This window comes from Manacus vitellinus, unplaced genomic scaffold (assembly GCF_001715985.3).
Source record: "Manacus vitellinus isolate BGI_N305 unplaced genomic scaffold, ASM171598v3 scaffold_24_pilon, whole genome shotgun sequence".
In the NCBI taxonomy this organism is placed as follows: Eukaryota; Metazoa; Chordata; class Aves; order Passeriformes; family Pipridae; genus Manacus; species Manacus vitellinus.
The window spans coordinates 3,822,769-3,839,145 of record NW_021939798.1 but is presented as its reverse complement, the minus strand read 5'-3'; the positions used below and the strand labels follow the sequence as shown (position 1 = coordinate 3,839,145).

At 40.2% G+C, this 16,377-nt stretch overlaps 1 protein-coding gene across 2 annotated transcripts in view; it reads left to right on the top strand.

Moving 5' to 3' along the window:
- Positions 1–16,377, top strand: part of TBCD (tubulin folding cofactor D) — a 116,217-nt gene that overhangs the window by 72,134 nt on the left and 27,706 nt on the right. For both annotated transcript variants that reach the window (XM_029960016.1, XM_029960015.1), the window contains exons 22-27: positions 457–479; positions 7,544–7,575; positions 9,631–9,693; positions 10,092–10,168; positions 12,416–12,497; positions 16,068–16,186. In XM_029960016.1, the coding sequence (XP_029815876.1) occupies positions 457–479; positions 7,544–7,575; positions 9,631–9,693; positions 10,092–10,168; positions 12,416–12,497; positions 16,068–16,186 (396 nt within the window). The remainder of the gene's footprint in view (positions 1–456; positions 480–7,543; positions 7,576–9,630; positions 9,694–10,091; positions 10,169–12,415; positions 12,498–16,067; positions 16,187–16,377) is intronic.

Sequence of the window (16,377 nt, the reverse complement as noted above, 5' to 3'; positions counted from 1 at the left end):
TGATTTTTTTTAGGGTGGTCTGCTGTAACATTAAGAATGAGCTAATATTTTTCAGTCAGTTTGAATTTTTCCTATTTAATCTGTAGCTAGCAGAGTTAATTTCAGTTATCAACCAATGCAGTCTATCATTCTGAAAGAACCAATGGTGGAAAGCAAATGTATTTTAAAAAGCCAAACTGGCTTCTAGGGTATGTGTAGGAGCAGCTTGGATTTGGAATTCAGGAAATCAGTGCTTTATGAATGTGTTACACTGATTTTTCTTTGAATGTAAAGTGCAAATTGGTATAGAGAGGTTGTTTCAGAAAAGATTTTTCCTTTGACTTTTATTTTTAAAATTATCTAAAAGTTTGCACAGCTCACCATGTACAGCATTGCATGTGAGGGGGTGGAAATGAAAACACTTGGATCAGACAAACTCGACTAATATTAATATTTGTTGCCTTTTTTGCCCCCCAGCTTTGCAGTCGTCAGTTGTACAGGTAAGGAAATGGATGCCAAAAAAATAATTTTTTTTTACTGAAAAGTGTCAATTAGAAGGAATGAAAACAGAAGGATCTGAGGGGGCTTTTGGTTTGTACAATTAGTGGCACCCACCAGAGGCTGCCAGTCCCTCCCAGTCCCCCAGACTGTGGGTGCAGGTGGTTCAGAAAGGGCTACAGAACTGGCCTTTAATTAATGAGCCCCAAACCTATTTATTTATTTATTTATTTAAAGGAGGTTCTCTCTAAGTTCCAGAATTGCTTTCCCCATCCTGTTTAATGGGCAGGTCAGGAGTGTTGCAAAAGGTTCAGGGCAATTTTTCAACTCTTGCGACAAAGAAAATGTAAATGAGTTTTCACTGAGTTGTTTTTCATTTCCTATTTGCTGAAGCTTCCAGGAAATAAAGGGAGATTGCCTAAATAACTGTTAAGTAAAAGTGAATTAAAACTGGTGTGTTCCTAAATATAAGGAAATCAAAAAGCAGAACTAATGGCTTTTATTCCCTAATGATTGTATATGTGGATTAGGGGTTTTTCCTCTTTCAGCTGACAGCATTTTTTGGGCAGTTGGCACATGACAAATCAGTATAACTTAAGTAGTTTTTTTGTGTAATTATTAATTATTGATTAAATAATTTTATGTAAGTATTTTTTCATCTTGAAACTTACTGAAAAAATGATAAAATTTGCTTCTTGAGGGTCGTAGAGAGGGGTGTGAAACTTCCAGTCCCAAGTGAGCCTGGGCTGGTGGATGGGCTTAGTGCTGATACTGTATATTTGTGTCTTTGTGGGTGGCTGTCTTGGCTTCCATAAATTCTTTAATGTCAGGGTGGAGCTTGGGTGTAATTTGTTTTTGTCATAATGTGCACTTCTTGCACTTAATGGTATTTATAAGATGCCTACAGAAATGTTTTCATTCTAGATAAGACTTCTAATTCAACTCTAAGGCTGATTGATTCACTGCTGTTTGCTCTCATACTGAGGCTGAGACAGAGATGTCTTCTCTAATCCATAGTTTAAAATATCGGCATGCATAAAATATTTTAAAAAGAGGACAAGAAAAATAAACTGGGTTATAAAAACAAACCAACAATTGGAGTGTTGCTGGGCAAGCATTAAGTGAAACAAGCCCGACTCGTTTCGTGATGAGTAATTATTGCACATAATATTCCAAAGATTTCCATTTGAGAAATTGCTACCGGGAATTTTCAGTGTTAACAACATCTTGTAGGAATGTTGAAAACCCGTGTGTTTTATTTGTGTTTTAAGTTTTTAAACTGCGTTAACAAAAAGCATCTGGCCACACGTCTCAGATTATTTTGCTTTCACTTCTGGCCATGGAACAGCCTTGTTGGGGACTGAATGGATTTTAATGCTTTGATCAAGCTGTTTTCAGGAATTGTGTTGGCCTGAGAGAAAAGGGAAAGGAAGTAAAGTGTAAAAATGCTGGTTTTTTTTTTAAATAGTTTTTAAATTGTAGCTTATAAATTTTAAACTGGAAAATGGGTCATGAGTTTCTTGGTTGTCTCTTCGTTGACCTCAAGTTAAAAAAGAGAAATCCAAAGTGCTGTAATGGAGACATTCACAGAGCTGCCCAACCATTTCACTTTGTTTAGCAGCTCTTGTAACATCTTTAACATGATTTTTAAAAATGCCATAAATTATTTTTCAGACAGGACACATTCCAGGTTTTGAGTTATACTGAAGTCAGTCTCAGTTTTAAATACACTTGAAGCAATCAAATTTGTTTATGCTAATTGTAGAAAATCCTGTCCTCTACTGTATTAACTTTTTTTTTAATACAAGTATCTTTCTGTCTTCCTGTCAAAGTCCTTCTCTGGGTTTACCATAGTACACTGAAAAAAGAGCCTGCAAGCCTGGGCACATCAGTGTGCACTTCCTCCCATTAGCCTTGATCCTGACACATCTGATGCACTGGTTTGTCTGGAGGAGCTGGTTGGTTTGAGGATTTGCATGGGCACTTCCAGCTGGGGATTGCACAGGGAGCCTGGGTTTCTGTGTTCCGTGGGCACTGGTTAGAGCACGTCACATGCAAACCATGCCCCTCGGAGCATTTGTGTCTTGTGCCTCTTTCATGCTGTTCAGGTTGTAGAGTTGCAAAAAGTGAGCTATATTTTATTTGCTTTAAGTGTTACTTTTATATATAAAACCCCAAGGCAAGAACCTGCAGCATCTGTTGCCTCAAGCTGTGTTACTTGGGTTAGGAAGTCACTCTGGTTTCAACTCAGTGTCAGTTGTCAGCCTGATTTATGTTCTGCTTCCACCACTCCACCGTGGTTAGTATCTTTTTTTTGTAGCAGATCTCTTTCTGTGGTGCACCTGAGACTTTGTACTCATTCTCAGTACTCCTTCTCCCAAGTAACAAGGGATAGGAAAGAGGAAATGGCCATAACTTGCACCAGGGAAAGTTTAGGTTGGATATTGGAAAAAATCACTGAAAGGGTTGTCAAGCAGTGGAAGAGGTTGCCCAGGGCAGTGGTGGAGTCACCATCCCTGGAGGGATTGAAAAGCCAGGTAGATGTGGCTCTTGAGGACATGGTTTGGTTGAGCTCTATCATCTTGAAGGTCTTTTCTAACATAAACAATTTATGATTTGATAATATGGAAAGTCTTTAAGGAAGCAGTAGTGATGTTAGGGTTCTCTAAAAATGCCTGATGTGATATAAGGTACTTGAGTGACTATTCAGCTGAACAGATATTCAGAATTTTTTTACCTTTCTTGTAGCCAGTTCTGAATCTGCTAATGTGGGTCTGAATGCCTCACTGGGGTCTTCAATGTCCTCAAGTGGGGAAGTGGAGGGGTGGATACCAATCTCTCCACTCTGTGACCGGTGACAGGACTCGAGGGAACAGCTGGAGCTGAGTTGGGGGAGGTTTAGGTTGGATATCAGGAGAAGGTTTATCACCCAGAGGGTGATTGAGGACTGTAACAGGTTCCCCAGGGGAGTTGGGGTGTCCCGTGCAGAGCTGAGAGTTGGACTCGATGATCCTGATGGGCCCCTTCCAACTCGACATATTCTGTGCTTCTGTGGGAGCTGTGTGACAAGATTAGGAACAGATATGGAAGTTGTGCAGATAGATGCTCTGGGCTTCCTCCAGGTGGTTGCACTGCACTTCTGTATTTGAGCAAATGTTGTTTGTTGTCCCTGGAGGGTTCCATCCGAGCGGGATGTGTCGGGATGCGCGACGTTCCTCAGCGACTCCCACGCCAGCGAGCGCGACGTGCTGCACACCGAGCTCTGCTCTGAGCTCATTCCTGCAGCCTCTGAAGAGCCTGGCTGTGTGTGTTGCCTGTCAGCTGTGTCAGCCCAGCAGGTTTAGGAGCTTAGAAGAGCAGCTCGTGTCGGTTGAACTGGCATCGCCAGAGTTTCGGCTTTTCCAGCACAGTAAGGTGGCCCGCGGGTGTCGACAGGTGCTGGGCAAAGGAGAAACTTGTCTCGTTTCAAAGGCCTTTAAGGTTGTAACTAATCTTGATGGTTTCAGGGCAAATGTGTTTCTTGGCACTCAGCTGCCTAAAAGAGTTTTTTAGGCGTATTAGCTTAATCAGCAAATAATTCCAGCCTTGCAACAAAGCTCAGCGCAGCAGTTCTTCCGAGTTCAAATGGTTTTCTGCACCCAGGAGCACGGTGGCTGTGTGAGATCGTGCTACACTGTGCTCTGAAGAGTTAGGAGGTGACATTCCTCTGCTTCAAACTGAAGTCATTGGAAAAACTTTTGCTTCCATGGAGCCAGGATTTTACCTGTAGCATTGTGGTGTTGGAATACAGTACACAGAGTGTATGGTCAGCATACAGATTTACAGTAACCTAAAAAGAGGTGTTTGTCAGGTTAGTAGAGTTAATTCTGTGCATCTCGAAGGGTTGGCCATCAGGGCTTTGTTAAATACAGGGGTCTGTTCATCTGTGCTCAGGGGTTCCCCTTCCCCCTCTGTGCACCCTCTGATAAAGCCATTATGTACCTGCAGAGCCCAGTGAATGTGCCACGTGCACCTTTTAAGATACCTCAGTTCTGTTTGGGACAAAGAATTCCCAAGGAAAATACTCAGTTACTATTCATATGGAGATGAAATACGTGTTCTCAGCTTCCTGGAGCAGTTGAATCTCTTCAGCTATTGCAGTATTTTTAGGTTCAGATTTGGATGTCTGTGAAAACAGAGATGCTGTTCAATTCCAAACAGCTTCAGTTACTGTTACTTTCATAATCTTAAAGAAGAGTTCTGGTCTTCTCACAAAAAGCAGGTTTTAAATAATTAAAAAAAAGAAGTCCACAGAAGTGCTTTGAACTTCTTTATGCCCTGAAAACTGCCACTGGTTCTGATTCAGGCCAACATAATTATGAAATTGATACTGTTATTCTTAGGTCAGTAATCTTAATTCATCAGTTCTGCAAGGGGTTGTATATTTTATTTTCCACGAGTGAATTGTGACTCACCCCAGGATGTTTCTAGGAGAGAAGCATTGCTGTGGAACTGCACATAGGAAGGAATGATCAGGAGCTCGTGGGGCCTGGGCACTGCATCAGTCAGTTTGCAAACTGAATTAATAACTAAACCTTGAAACAGGTACATCTAATAAAGTGATGCAACTTGTGGATATGTCTTTGGAATAAAAAAGAAGGAATACTGACTGTACAGCAAAATTCAGAATCTCTGAATTAGGTAGATCCGTATCTTTTTAATTTGCTGAAATACTGTCAAGCAAGATAAAGTTAATAGAAAGATGTGCATCATGTTTGACAAACCAAGCACTGACTGAGAGAAGATCTTGGACTATGATAGAACTCTCAGTTCTTAAAAGTGAAATATGTGTGAGCTGTGGAAAAGGGCAAAAATCAGCTCTCTTGGTAGACACACTGTGGTGTCCAGGCAAGAATCAACTAGAGAAGGTTTGCAGAGGAGCACACGGGGATCGTGGTGCTCCACAGATGGGTTTGATTAGAGTTTGTGTGTTACATGGAAATCCTCCTATGCAAATCACTGCCACCACTCTGCATTCTTGCATGGGGACAACAGTCCTCAGCGAGGCTCTAAACTCTGGAATTAAATTGAGTTGGTTTAGTGCCAGAGGAAGGGATAGCTGTCGAATTATTAACATCAGAGCAACTCCAAGTGGCCTGACTTCCTTCTTGGCAGCGCGAGGAAGTGGAGAAGAGCAGCCTTTGTGACTCAGTTCTTGCTTTGTAGTTGGAACAGAACAGTCCATATCTGAATCCCTGCATCAGCAGACTCTGCTGCACACCAAACACATTTACAAGATGATTATTTTATAGTCCTTTGCAGGAAGGCAGCAGACAAAAGGCAAGGAATGGGTGAGGGCAAAATGAAGGGAGAGAGAAGTGTGGAAGAGGAAGCAAGACTGGCCACATCAGTCGCCTGCTTTTGCTGCTGTCTCGACTCCTTGCATCACTTTTTTGTTTTCTAATTTAAATTTTTTAGAAGCTGGAGAGCAGACAGCATGGCAGGAAGGTGGGGTAGACAATACAAAGACCTTATCAGCATGAGGATGTGGAATCTCTGCTTGCTTCCTACAGTGATAAACTGGGGATTATTACATTGAGATTAATATATTATTGATTGTCCAAAGCAAAAGTTTCTCAATTAAAGGAAGTGCTGATCTGTGGCAATCGAAAATATTGTGGAGTTGGCATCTCTGCACTACCTGAAACACCAATGAAAATGTTGAGCAGTCAGAAACCCAGAGCATGTTACAGGAGGCACCTGCTTGTGTGGAATGGAAAAACTTGTTTCAAACGTTCAGGCTTGTGAAGCTCATATGAAGGGATGAATTGGAAAACAAAGTTGGAAGAGTTGTTAGGGTTGCTAAGTTGGCCTTCTGAGCACAGCTACTAATTTTGTTGTGGGGAGGGAGGAGGAGAGGAGGGAAGAAAATGTTTAGGAAAAAAGAAAACAACCAACAAGCAAACAAACAGAAAGCTTTTGTTGTTCCTCCCCCTTGCTGGGAGTTTCTGCCAGAGCATGGCCATGCAAACAGGTGATTAAGGGTTTGGCACACCTCAGGGAGGAAATATTCCAGCAGAAGTGAAGGGAGACAAGAAGGAGTCAAGGGAGGAAATATCCAAAGGAAAGGCAGGTCAAAGGTTCACAAGATGGAACAGTTGAAGCCACAGAGGGTGACACTGAGCAGAACACCCCAGGCAGTGCTCGCAGAGCCTTGGGGATGGAGATCCATGCAGCCAGGAGATGTCTCTGCCCAGAGCCAGGAGAAGCCAAAGGATGGAAACAGGCCACTTTTCCATTTCCAGGACACTTCTCCCCTTTCCCACTTTCTGCACAGTTCAGGCTTTCTCCTCATGGTGCTGTCAGTGGCTCGTGTTCAGAGTAACTGGGCTGAGCTCTGAGCTGGTGAGACCATCTTTGTGGAACACACATTTACCTCAGGAGGCTCTGAGGCATCTGGAGCCATTTTGTTTCCCTTTTATGATGTGTTGGAAGTTTTTGTCCCCTCACTTGGCGCGATAAACACAAAATCAGCTGGGAAAGGGCTCGAGCAGGAAAGGAGAGGGTGAAGGGTGAGAAACCTCCCCAGGACAGCAAACCAGATAACATTTGTGAAAATGGGAACTGGGAGGTGAAGTTTCTATTTAATGTTACAGAGGTGAAGATTGTGTTAAAAAATTGCACGTAATTGCTTTTCAGTTCTGGAATCAGAAGCTGGTAGAGACTGTATGACTGAAAAATCCTTTGGCAAGTTCCATGGGTTTGGAATGCTTCTGAAGCAGGTGAAAAGAAAAGCAGCATGAACTTGACAGTCTTTTATCATTCACATTAAGAATTAGAAAGCCTGGGAGTGCATTTTTGCAAGAAGAAAGCTACGTGTTCAGGAGGGTTTTGTATAAATCACGCTGACATGAAGAAAAGTTGATTTAAAAAGAAGTACCTTTGAGTATTTTAGATACAAAACTGCAGGTATTTGGGGCTCTGCTTTCATTCTGAAATGATTTTGAGGAGTTTTTTGCTCACTATAGGCATTGCACTCGGGTTGCCTGTGGTTGGTTGTTCTCTGAAGGCTGTTTCTCCTTCACAGGGGTTTAGGTGGAGAACTGATGAGACCGGCAGGTGAGTACCACAGTGGGGTGGGACAGCAGAAAGGGGCCCTAAGGAGTTCCTCTGTTTACTTATTTCCAGTGTGTTTTGCATATGTTGTGTTGAATGTGTAAGTAAAGGATGCACAGTAATTAAAAATACCGACTTTGGAGGCCGGTCAGCAGATGGGTGCACCAGAACACTTGTGAGTAACTGTGTAAGAGCTGGAGGTAGCTCTGGGGTCTGTCACATGTTCTCTCCTTCCATTGTTGCACACAGTGAACCTTTTTCAGGGTTGAACTGGCTTCCTTCAGTGATTTACTCAGATTCCTCTCCAGCAGAGATATGATCTGCACATTAAGACAGATGCCATCTTGGCAGTAATGATTTTATCATGATGTGTGTGTGCAGAAGTGAAGCATAAAGACCATATAAACAATAGTCTGTGGGAAGCGTGGCATCACAGAAGAGGTGGAGTTTGAAGATTGTTGTACACTAAAAAGGAGGGGCATTGCAGGGAAAAGTAGCCTGGGTGGATAAGGAAATGATGCCGACTTGGTTTCCTGCTTGTGGATTGAACAAAGGAAGTGCTGCAGAGCAGATTCCAGCTTGGAAGATGTGAAACCATCCAAAACTCATGGGTGAAGGGGTTTGAGGGCCAAGATGGAAGAGTGATCAAATAGGAAGGGTGAAGGGGGCAGGGGGATCTCTGCAGTCTTTGAATGAGGTTACAGCCTTGTGACATGGAAATGCAGGCTGAAAGAAAGGGTAGTTTTTTGTAATATGTTTTAGCTTTTAAGCAGCTGAATATTTCATGGTTTTGGAGTAGTACAAATGACAGTATTTTGGCATGATACAACTGTGTAGGTGGAATAAGAGAAGAATTGAAAATGTTCCACAGATTGCCTGCATGTCTAATGAAGATGATGGTCTCAACCACAACAGAGCACAAAGGAGAGCAGAGAACTGAGGAGGAATCCCAAGAGACTCGGGTTTAGTCACACTGTAGTTAACCTTGTGTGTGAATAAATATTGGCACAGAGAAGCTGACACCCAATATTGAGAGGAGTTTGTGTGACAGTGGCATGGTGAGGAGTGAGTTCAAGAGCAGATTTGGAGCCCACTAAGTTGATTATAAATGAAGATGATGATGAACTGTGTACAGAGCCCAGAGGAAGATTCAAAGATTAAGGTGCAAGAGGAGAGGAAAACAAAAAGGTGGCATTACATTATACAGTAGCTTGTTCTGTCCTCTCCCTCCTCTCCACCAACTCTAAAGCAGCCTGGCAGTGAGGATGGATCTACACCCATCTGCTTTATTTGAACTGAGCACCAGGAGGTGAAATACATGGTATTCCCCAAGTACCAGATTGAGGAATATAGTCAGTCTGTTGTACAGAAATTTTGCAGTGTGTAAATCTCCATTCCCCCAAAAAAGCCTCAGAACACTACAAAAATACATAATTCTCAAAGTGGGTTTGTAAGCTTAGAGCTCATTTAATTTTATAGATTTAAAATAATAAGGGCTTCATTATTAAAACGATATTTTCACGTGTTCGGAGTATCAAAGGAAATGAAGCTGCATCCAGTTTCATAGCTCCTGGCTCTGTGCAGTGAGCAGATGATGCTCCTTGGAGGTCCAAAAAAATGTGAATAAGAAGTAGGAAACCCTGCCATATATATTTGAATAGTTTTTTTCGAGGCTGTAATGATTTATCCTTGTCCAAGTTGGTTCACTGTCAGTGATGCTACAGGGCCATTTACAGGCTGGTGCAGAAACAAAAAGGTGGCTGATGTGTTTGTGCACACCTTGAGTGGCAGAGGGGGAAAACATCCCCCCAAACAAGGGATTTTCATGAATGGTGGGACTAACTCATGTCAGAGAACAGTTTCTGCATAGTAGCTATTTTTTGTATAAGTGTTATTTCCTTTCAGTTTTTAATATAACTTATTTTGGACATTTTTTTGCAGATATTCTTCAATTGAAAATTAATGCTAATGTAGTTTTATGTGGTTGTATCTTCAAAATTGCTACAATTTTTCTTTTATTTTTGTATTTATTAAGTTATCAAACTTATTGTCTTGCAGTCTGCACTTTGATTGAAAAGCTGTCACTATCAAAAATGCCATTTAGAGGAGATCCAATAATTGGTATGTCCTGTTTTAAATAACCTTCCATGATCTTCATAGCTATTCATTAAACTAAAGAATTAACAAATGATGTTCTTTAAAGAATCCAGATTAGTGGGGCTGGGTAGCCTAAAAAAAAAAATACCTAAAAAAATACCCAACTAGTGCAGCAGATGCTGATAGTATTTGAAGATTTTTTTTGACAAGAAGAAAAATGTATTAGTATTCAGCATCACCAGGCACTGTGGACATGGTAACCTAAGCTGGAAGAGCTCTACTGAGAGTCACAACCTTGTTCAGTTTGGAAAGTGAAGGGAATAGGTCAATCTGTGTAATTGTTGGTTTGTAAAAAAACTGAGAATGTTGGAATTGAGAAGGTAAGAAAAATTAATGCTAATTTTTACACCTTTATATTTCAGGTGGTTGGCAGTGGTTAATAAATGACAGTCTAAGACATCTCACTCTTGTTTCCAGTGGTGCACGACAGCACATAAAGGTACAGCAGTTCCTCCTCCTTCATGTGGTCACATTAAATACAGAGTTAGAAATATTTTTGCTTTCCTCTGGTGGGTTATTTTCCATGGAATCTACTTGGGTTTTGAATGTTTTGTTTCTTAGATAGGTATGAAGGGGTATTTTTAAAGGAATATTTTGAACTCCTCAAAATTCAAATGGACCTTTCTGAATAATACTTGAACAGTTATCCCAAAGTTCTTGTCTGTGTGTTTGGACAAGGTTAGTTGTGCAGTGTGAGGAGTCACTGATGGCTGCTGGAAGCCACTTTCTGTTGGCATTGAGAGGGTGTTTTACCTCTGTTTTGGTGTACCTGTAATTTGTGCAAGACACACTGATTTTGGTGGTTTCAGAGAACTTGTGTGAGAATCAGAAACCCTCTGGATGATCTCCTCAGGCCCGATGTGCCAACGGTGTTTTCCAGCTCTGTGAGCATTGGTTTAAGCCACCAGAGTTATTCAGGACAACATGCTTAAATTTTCCATTAAACTGCTACAAATCCTTCTGCTGTGCTCTCAGACTGCTCTGGTTCTGAATATTAAATCCATTGATGGATTTTGTGCTATTTTATGTCCATGATCTCAACACCTCCAGTTATTTGCCTTTATTTTCCCAAGAAATCCCATGACAGTTTGATCTCGTGCTCTTAAAGGCTCTGCTGAATTATAAAGGCAAATTTTGTCTGCCCTATTAGAGCTTATAGCCATCCCAGAGACAATTTGAATTTAACATGTTGTGTTCATCCTGGCAGGTTTTAATAATAAGATAAAAAGCCATTCCAAGTATCTTGCAGCTCATCTTGTCATCCTTGGGAGACAGAGTGGACTGGAATGTGTCCAAATCACTGAAGAAAATTAAAAGATGAAATTTGAATTCTTAGGATATTCTTTCAGCATTACCCATGTATTCCAAGTGTCTGTATGTCTTATAACTGGAACTTCTAAGCCAAGCTTAGAATAATTAATTATAGGCTCTAGAGACTTTTGACTTGTTTGGTTAACATTAATTAATGTTGAGCAAAGTATATTTAGTAAGTCAATTCTCACTTGATTTCTGTATCTGTTTTAGAGAGAAATAATTTTAAGGGCAAAGCTTAAGATGTTGAAAAGTTGTCTTTTTTTTTCTGACACAGAGGATGCTCTTCCAGTGTATCTTCATACATTTAAGGTGAAAAACATTAAATTTAGGAAGCAAAGGATCTGAGCAACCTGATCTGGCTCAAAATATCCCTGCTCGTGGCAGGAGGTTGGATGAGAAGCCCTTTAGAGGTCCCTTAGAACCCAGACCTTTCTCTGATCTACAGCACTTGGATAATACTGTATAGTTTGGTACTCTAATTCCTGTGGTAGTTGGAGTATTATTTAGAGGAATGCTGGTTTTCTTTCAAGTCCTAGATTTTGTATAGGGAACAAGTCTGAGGTGTCTTTGAGGGCAGAATGAATCAGCTGGGCAGGATTTCTCTGTTATATTGAAGATTTTTTTGTACCCGGAGAACATGAGTATTATTAAGTATCATTGCTATTAACATGAAGTGAACAATGCATGACTTTTGTATGCTCTCACATTTATTACAGTGTTGGTCAGCATTACATTAGTAGCTGAAAAGTGTAATTCAGCCATAAATTTTATGAGAAAACCTGTTACATGCTTTTAGAAATAGCAGCTGAATTATTTTGTGTTCTGTATCAGTGACTGAAACCACACTAAAAATGAGGAGGTTCACGTATAACACACAACTTTTGGTCCTTTTCTAAACCAATTAAAATGGAGGCACAAGGCCTGTGATACTGGATCATTTGGGTTATTTGTTTATAACTAACCTTCAGTCTATGGTTTTGTTTTTTTTTCTGTATTTCCTTTCTGGAACTTTCTAGGGAAATAGGACTTGTTTCATGTCAATCTGGTATCAGTATATGAAATAATGACCTGTGTATTTTGTGATGCTGTGCCATCCTGGAGGTCTTTCAGTTGAACTGGAAGTAAAGTTCATACATTAGTGTTGTCTTCAATACTAATTTATCTTACTGGTCACTTTGAAGGAGTAAGAGTAGAATCTGTTTTTTTTTCTTACATAGGTTTCCTGTTCTTAAACCAGTATTGGGAAGAAATAAAAAGAAAGTAAATGCCAGTAGCTGAGGAGAATTATTTTTTTTAAAAATCCATTAAAAAAATTTAAGCACAGTTATCATAAAGTAGGAGCTGACTAAATATATCTGTGTCTTTGTTGCAGGAGTCTGCAGTGTCTGCACTGGCTGCCCTGTGCAATGAATTTTACATCAATGAGGAGGGAGAAGCTGATCCAGCTCTGCAGGGTAATGACTCATGTTTACCAGAGAGGCACAAAATATTGGGCTGGACCTAACTTGCACTTAGGAGCTATTGCATAAATTGGGGAGGGGCATCACTGATTTTAAAGGACCTTAAAATTCTTCAGGAAAAAATGATAAAACCAACTGAAAGTCTGGGAAGTGTCTCAGGGGCTTTGCTGGCTCAAGGTAAATACAAGGTACCACAATAATGCATATTAGGAAAGCTATATTGCGTTTTTATTTCATACTTTAAAACAAAGAAGCAAAAATTATGTGTTTGTGGCAAATCCTAAATTTTAACAAAGCAAGGTATTTTCACATCATATTTTGGTAAACTGTCTGCCAGGGATTGTGACTGATTTACAGAAGAATTGCTTAGGGATAGGGAGAGGACACCAAGGACACCCAAAGCTGTTGTAAACGAGCATCTGAAACCTCCCGTGTTTGGACTGGGCTCAGCAGTACAGGAGGAGGCTGAAACTTTGGTTTGGGGCATATGAATCAGCATCTTTTTTTGTACCATTTGTCTCTGACTTCTCTTTATTTCAAGTATCAGATTGTGTTGTGTCCATCAGAGGCAGGTTGCTGGATTGTACAGATAAATATTGTAAAATATCAGCATTTATGTTCTTGTTTTTTTAAATATGAGAGTGAATTTACATATACTTAATAAAATAATGATATTTTTTTTTACAATTACTAAATCAGGTAACAGAATACCTTATTATTTATTTCTATTACAGTTGTCTCAAAATGAACATAATACTGATCACATACACAGTTACATGCAGTCCATGCCCCAAAGAAGGTTATGGCTGAAATGTAAAAGCAGTCTATCTTGATTTTTTTTAAATTATATATTGCTAAATCTTTATATTTAAAAAAAAAATATATATATATATATATATATATATTCCAAACCCAGCCCTTTCCTTCCTGGAGGTTGGCCCAGCCTCCCAGATTTTTTGTGGGCAGCATAGGAAGGTGTGATGTGGTGCTGAGGCAGATAAAACCCCACAGCCTCAGGGAAGGGTCGTGTGTAAAACCAGAGCACACTGGGCAGCAGGAGATAATGCTGAATCCAAGCAAACAAAAATGAGTTGAAAGGTTGGTAGGTCACCTTTTATATAAGTATGAAGTTTCAGATTGCTGGAAAAGTGGACTGGAAAACTCAACCAGGTGTCCAAATGAGCAGGGAGAAGGGATCTGCTGGAAGCACAGCAATAGGTGGCTGCAGCAGTTGTTGCTCCTTTAGATCCTGGATTCCAGGTTAACTTTTCATCTGGCTTGTGCTTGAAAGAACCATGGTGATCCAGGGACATAATGAGAGTCAGTTTTATAGATACAGACAAAATTTTTCATCAGACTTTCTGAAATAAAACTGTTAGTTGGGAATTTCTCCATTCTAGAAACCCTGCAGTCATCTCTGTCTGGATTATACTTTTATTTGGCCTTGACTGCTCTGGAGCCTCCTCCACACGTGTCAACAGAAGTGCCATTATACATGCAAGCATCTTTTAAGAGAAAAAAAAAAGGTGTATTTTCATCTCTGTGCCAATAAAACCTATATATTCCATGTCCAGTAAATCCTGTCTGTTGAGGGATTGAAATCCACTACTGAAAGTCCTCCCCTTCATGTCTGATGGACACAGGAATGTGTGGAAGCTGCAGTGCAGAAGACACTCAGCAGCACTGCAGGTGCCTTAGATAAGTCAGTTAAAGCAGGTCTGAACATGATCAAGGGGATTAGAAGAAAAAAGCTTTTGGTAAAATTTAACCAGTGTTTCACTATGGCTTGAGAGATTAAGATGAAAACACAAATCAAAGATACTCTAACAATTTGGCATTCTGAATCTGGCCCTATAAGGATGCTGCTTTATTGCATCACTTCTTTTGCCTCTGTTTGTTTTGACCTTTTCTTTGTTTTATTTTTCCTGGCTTAATGTGTTCTGGTTTGGTTTTGCTGACTTTCTCTTTTAATATTCCTTTAGGATGGGCTGTGTTGAATTAATATTGTAGACACTTCATAGGCCCTGTTGGTTTATGAAACTGAAGGCTCTTAGAAGAATATTAACATTTGCATTATACCTTCCACCCTAATTACTAAGTGGTTATAAGTAAAGAGCTGCTTGTTGTCGTGTCATTTGGCTAAAATGTCAATCTTAAATTTACATCAGTCCACGTGGAGACTGTCACAGCCTCACTGTTTAAGATCTTCTTGCTGTCACAGCAAGCACTGTGCTTCCTATGGCCTCAGGACTCTGTCTCACACTGCAGTGGTTTGGAAAGTTTTAAATGGTAGATGTGCTTATCTGAGGGTGTTTCTCACCTCTGGACAGGGAACTGGGTCCCTGATGTGAGGGACGAGTCGAGGCCTGTTGGTTGCACTGGGGTTTGAAAAAAGAGTCAGTTGTGATGAATGGGGAGTTTCTTATGGCAACTCTTCTTTCTTCCTCTAGCAAATATTACTCAATCATTTAAATCTTAGATTACAGTAAGCAGTGGCACAATTATGTAATCTTCCCAGGAGCCCTAATTCATTTTCTTTGAGGATTAAAAAGTGTCTGTTCAGTGAAGTGATCGATAAGACCACCTTGCCCCTTTCTGAAGCAGAGCTGTGTTTAGTGCAGAGCTGAGTTTGTTACTGCCTTGGCTGTTCTTAGAAGCTTTTCTAGTGTACCTTGTTTTATTCTGCATGTTCCAGCAGAGTTTAATATGAAAAATCAGGTAAAGGAAGTGCTGTCTGTATGTCTGAGATAAAGACTGCAGCACAAATGTGTAACTAGATTCCTGACTTTTTTCATTCACCCTCATTTTCTCCTTCATATCACTTCACTTGGTTTTTGAGGCTCCTTTTTCCATGCCCAGTTGAGTTTATTCCTGTGCCTTTTGACTGTGCTGCTGTTTGTAGAGCCACTGTCTCCATTGTGTTCTGTACCAGTGAACAGAACCAAAGGGGTCCCTTCTTCTTCAGCTTTCTCCTGCAAAAAACAAACAACTTTTTTTTGTCTCTATATAAAAAATGATACAAAATTATCTCATTGCTTAGGAATGATCTGTGTATGAGTTTAAACAAGGCTCCAGTCAATAGTTTTCTGGGGAAAACTGTCAGATAGCTGACCTTCACAAACCCAGAGACACCTCTTTCCTGACACAGATTACTTGTCTAGTGATGGAAAACAATGGCCTATAAATATAAGAGAACTTGTTCCTTCTACTTCCCTAGAAATTTGTGCTTATACCTGCTATTTGGATTTTTAAAACATGAGAACTCCTTAAAATTGAGAACTTTGTCTTTTCACTCTCTGAAAGAGTAGGATTAGTCTAAATATAATAAAGTCAAATTTTTAGACAGAAGACAAGAGTTCATTCACGTAACAGTGAACATCTTAAAACCTGTACATTTGTCCTGGGGGAAATTAAAGGTATTCTGCATTTTAGTTTAACAAATTGCAAAATTCTCTAGCTGCTCTGTTTAGGGGATCTTTTCCTGGTTTGTTTCTTTCCTTAGCCAAACATGAAATGGTAATGATGTGGCAGTTGCTTCTCACTCTGCAATTGTGTTTTTTCTAGATGAGCTGGTGACACAGTACGTTTCAGAGCTACAAAACACAGAGGAAATGATCCGCTGTGGCTTTTCACGAGCTCTTGGGGCCCTTCCAAGGTTTCTGCTGAAGGGCAGGCTCCAACAGGTGAGAAAACAGGATCATTGGAATGAGAAGAGGGCACTCTGCCTTTTGAATGAAACCTGTGACAGTAATCAAGTAAATAATAATGGTCATAATTAAAGGTCTTTGTCAAAAGGGTTTGAATTCTAATGTACAATAACTCCAGGAAAATCGTCATGAGTTGAGCTTGCCATAGTTTCTGATAATTAATGCTT